The sequence below is a fragment of the Gavialis gangeticus genome, unplaced genomic scaffold (assembly GCF_001723915.1).
Source record: "Gavialis gangeticus isolate Ggan-Ray unplaced genomic scaffold, GavGan_comp1, whole genome shotgun sequence".
Lineage (NCBI taxonomy): Eukaryota > Metazoa > Chordata > Crocodylia > Gavialidae > Gavialis > Gavialis gangeticus.
Window position 1 is genome coordinate 3510081 of NW_017729000.1, and position 3824 is coordinate 3513904.

General features: G+C 45.4%; 1 protein-coding gene across 2 annotated transcripts in view; it reads left to right on the forward strand.

The window, feature by feature from the left end:
* The window catches only part of GEMIN5 (gem nuclear organelle associated protein 5), a 32779-nt gene that overhangs the window by 10727 nt on the left and 18228 nt on the right, over nucleotides 1-3824 (forward strand). For both annotated transcript variants that reach the window (XM_019506091.1, XM_019506092.1), the window contains exons 12-16: nucleotides 293-366; nucleotides 888-1069; nucleotides 1990-2129; nucleotides 2939-3110; nucleotides 3388-3615. In XM_019506091.1, coding sequence (XP_019361636.1) covers nucleotides 293-366; nucleotides 888-1069; nucleotides 1990-2129; nucleotides 2939-3110; nucleotides 3388-3615 — 796 coding nt within the window. The remainder of the gene's footprint in view (nucleotides 1-292; nucleotides 367-887; nucleotides 1070-1989; nucleotides 2130-2938; nucleotides 3111-3387; nucleotides 3616-3824) is intronic.

Below are 3824 nucleotides of genomic sequence, written 5' to 3' on the forward strand. Positions count from 1 at the left end.
ATAATTCAACCCCACCCCCAAAGTCCCTTTTCCCCAGTAATTGACCCCCCTTTAAAAAAAAAAAAAAAAAAAGAAAAGAAAAAAAGCTTTCTTTTTTTTCTTTTACTTAGGCTGGCCCTTTACCTATACAAAGTGGTCTGCACATTGGACATTCGCGGTGACTCTCCTTTTCTAGATGTTGTCTAACTGTAAACTCCCAGTGTGATTGCTGAGCTTGCTCTGTTGGATTTATAGAGGAAAGAGTCACAGGTTTGTGGGAGTTACTGATAATAGTTCTGTTTACTTTCTCCAGCACAAAATGCCTGCTCGCACTGAGATCAGCTGGAAACCAGATGGCAAAATCTTGGCTCTTGGTAATGAGGATGGGTAGGTTTAAAACATACCAGTTAATGCTGATTAAACAATCAACAGCTAGAATAAGCAAAGTGAGGCAGAGGTATCTTGTGCTGCCCTGTTATCTCTTGACCTTCAGCCCTATCAAGGTGTTGGCTCATGTTCATGTTAGTAAAACAGTTAGCCTGACCCAGAGCTGGGTATGCTGCAGGAAGTTCTTTCAGCGCAGTGCTGCTGCCCGTGCATCTCGGTAAAGCGTGCTGCATGCTAACTATCCCAATACTGAGCCTCTCATGAGCACAGACAGTCCATCATGCTGGGCTGTATAGTGATTTTTGACAACTGCCCACAAGTGAAAACGGGTCCTAAAGCCAGGATATGAGCCAAATTCAGGTTCACCTGTATCAAAGGGCCACAGCATGTCAAACCATTCTTGCTTGTGTTCAACCTTCAGACCCTCTGTACAATGACATTTTTGTTCGGGTGGGAAGTACTAAAAGCAGAGCAGTTTTCACTGATCTGCAGATGTCTGACGCTTTATTTTTAAATTTCAGATCAATTGAAATATTTCAGGCTCCAAACTTGAAATTGCTCTGCATCATCCAGCAGCATCATAAACTGATTAATGCCATTTGCTGGCACCATGAGCATGGGACCCAGCCAGAGCTGAGCTACTTGATTGCCTCGGGTTCAATCAATGCTGTCATTTACGTGCAAAACCTGAAGAGCATCATAGGTGATCACAGCTGCTTCTTTTCTGGTTCAGCCTTTTTTCTTTCCTTAGGCTTTTCAAAGTCTCTCCCCTACTGTCTTTTACCCCATGATGCTAAAGGAGTAGGCTGTTGTCTCTGTCCACTCTTCTAAGAATAATTATTCGGGGTGAGGGGAGTTACTTTTGTGTGTCAGCAGGGCTTGGGAATGTTGGGGGCTACAAGGGTGGGAAGAAGCACCTTCTATTTCATTGGGAATCATTTCCAGGCCAGCATAAGGTTTGATGTTGGTAGTAAGAGTTAAAGGAGGGTCAGACTCCTCTCTGGTAAGAGGGGGCACTTGCATGTTTCTGCTCTCTAAAGAGGTTACCTGACATTCCAACCTTGAAATGCAAAGGAAATGCAAGCAGAGAAATCTGTGAGCAAATTAACCTAGGAGAAATTTCCCCACAGGAAAAGCCTACGTATTTCTCAGTGTTGTTAGATGCATGTGAAAAGAAACTAAGAACTACTTCAGTTGCTGCACAGGGAGAATGCCTTGAGTATGGAGTGAGAAAGAAATGAATCTGTGAGATGCTGGAATGGAGTCCAGCGTATGTGAATGGAGCCAGCTGAAAGAAACTGATTTTGTTGGTAGTCCTTTGTGCTTACCCTCTCCCAGAGCGCTCATCAGAGGAAGCTAATAAGACATAGCTATAGGCAGTTTGATTTGAGCCAAGCTTTCAGTGCACAATGACTCTGGTGTTTGTGTAGTTACTCATCTATATTTGCTCTGGTGTTTGTGTAGTTACTCATCTATATTTGCATGTGCAAATCTGGCCATGGCAGACTTAATGCAGGCATGGCCCCCTACCAGAAAATGTGGCCTAATTTAATATCCATTTTGAGTGAAATGGCATGCGTTGTCCACCCAGCCTTACCCAACCCCTCTCTTTTTTCTTCTCAGAGAGCCCTCCAGAAACTCCTCCGACAATAACGGAGCCTTTTCGCACTCTGGCAGGACACACTGCTAAAATCACAAGTCTGTCTTGGAGTCCGCACCATGAAGGGAGGCTGGTATCCGCTTGCTACGATGGCACTGCACAGGTATTGTTCTGGGTTTACTTCTTACTGTGTTCCTTTTGGTTTCAAATTCTCCCTTCTGTAGATTTTTAAATCAAATTAATGGCAAGGTGTAGGGGTCCAGGGGTAGGTTTTTGCCAGCTGAACTTGGGTGTTGCTGCAAACTTCACAGCAGAAATCTGGTAGCAGGGTGTTCAACCACTGTTCTTCTATCTTTCTCTTGAGTGTCTGTTTCTAAATGGAAACCATGTGCTGCTTTAGTTCAGAGAAGAGAATGGTCTTGGGAATTGTAGTAGCTTGTAGGAGGGGAGTTGTAAGGTGACAGGTCTCTTGCTTCTTTAGCCAGGATATGCCTTTAAGTTTGGTGGGAACATGAAATAGCAACAGTTGGAATTACATTGGGATAACGCACCAGGAAGTGAAGTAATTGTGCAGAATAAGGAAGCTTGCAGAGTTCTGGGAAAAGTAGAAAGGCAGAGCTGGTTGAAAATGGAAATTTCCATTCCATGCTGCTTGTCCTTGAAGTTATCTAGCCTGTGAATTCTCTGAATGTAAAACTCTAGTGCAGGGGCAGGCAATTATTTTGGGCAGAGGGCCACTGACTGAGTTTTGGCAAGCCATCGAGGGCTACATGACAGGCAGCCCAGGGCAGATAAATATTGATTTTATAAATGTTTTAGGGGCCCCACGGGCCAGATAGAATGGCCTGGCAGGCCGCATCCGGCCCCCAGGCCGCATTTTGCCCACCCCTGGTCTAGTGCCTACTGAAGAGTAGTTTGCGCAGTGTTACACCTTTAGCTCTGTGATTTCTCTAAAGGGCTGTTTGTTTTCAGGTGTGGGATGTTCTGAAGGAGGAGCCTCTGTCCAATTACCGAGGGCATCGGGGCCGGCTGCTCTGTGTTCAGTGGTCCCCAGTGGATCCAGATTCAGTGTATACAGGGGGAGACGACTTTTGTGTGCACAAATGGCTCACCTCAAAGCAAGAGCACAGCCACCCCCCAAAAGGTCAGTGTGTGTTATGGAGGATTCATTGCTGAAGAGGTGGCTGGGGGCACTAATCAAATACTGTGTGATAATACTTGTTTTAGGTTCAAATCTGCCTGCTAGAGCTTAAGCAAATACTCTGCATGCAGGATTGGACAGGGCTGCAGTGAAGATTTCCAGTGATCTAGACTAGGTAGTTTAAACCAAAATGTGAACTCTACTCTCCAGAGGCAGGAAGCTAGTAGGCTAACCTCCAACCACATCGTTCTCTCTGAAATCCGTGTTACAATCTTCCCAGGAAAAAAAGGCATAGAGCTGGAGAAGAAAAGGAGTTTTCAACCCAAACTCAAAGCCAAGAAGAAGAAAAAGCTGGTGGGAAAGAGTCCAGCAAAGCAGGATGTGAACGAGGCAGTAAATGGCGACGAAAGCGTAAAGGAGTGCGCGTTGGATGAGAATGAAATGTCAGACCATGAGGCTGAAAAGGAAGCCCAGGAGCAGGAGCTCTCAGATAGAGTCTCGCCAACAGGTAGTCACTAACCTTGAGCTTATCTTAGTTTCCCTGCAGAAGCTCTAGTTTGAACAGCCCAGTTACCAAGTTCCTGGGCATGAAACGCTTCCCTAGTTTTAATCAGCTGCTGCAGGGTTCTTTAGGTAGCCCGATCCCGATACCCTCTGACTTATTGCCTTTCCTTGAAAGAGTGATAGTTTCATAGTTTCTAGGGTCGGAAGGGACCT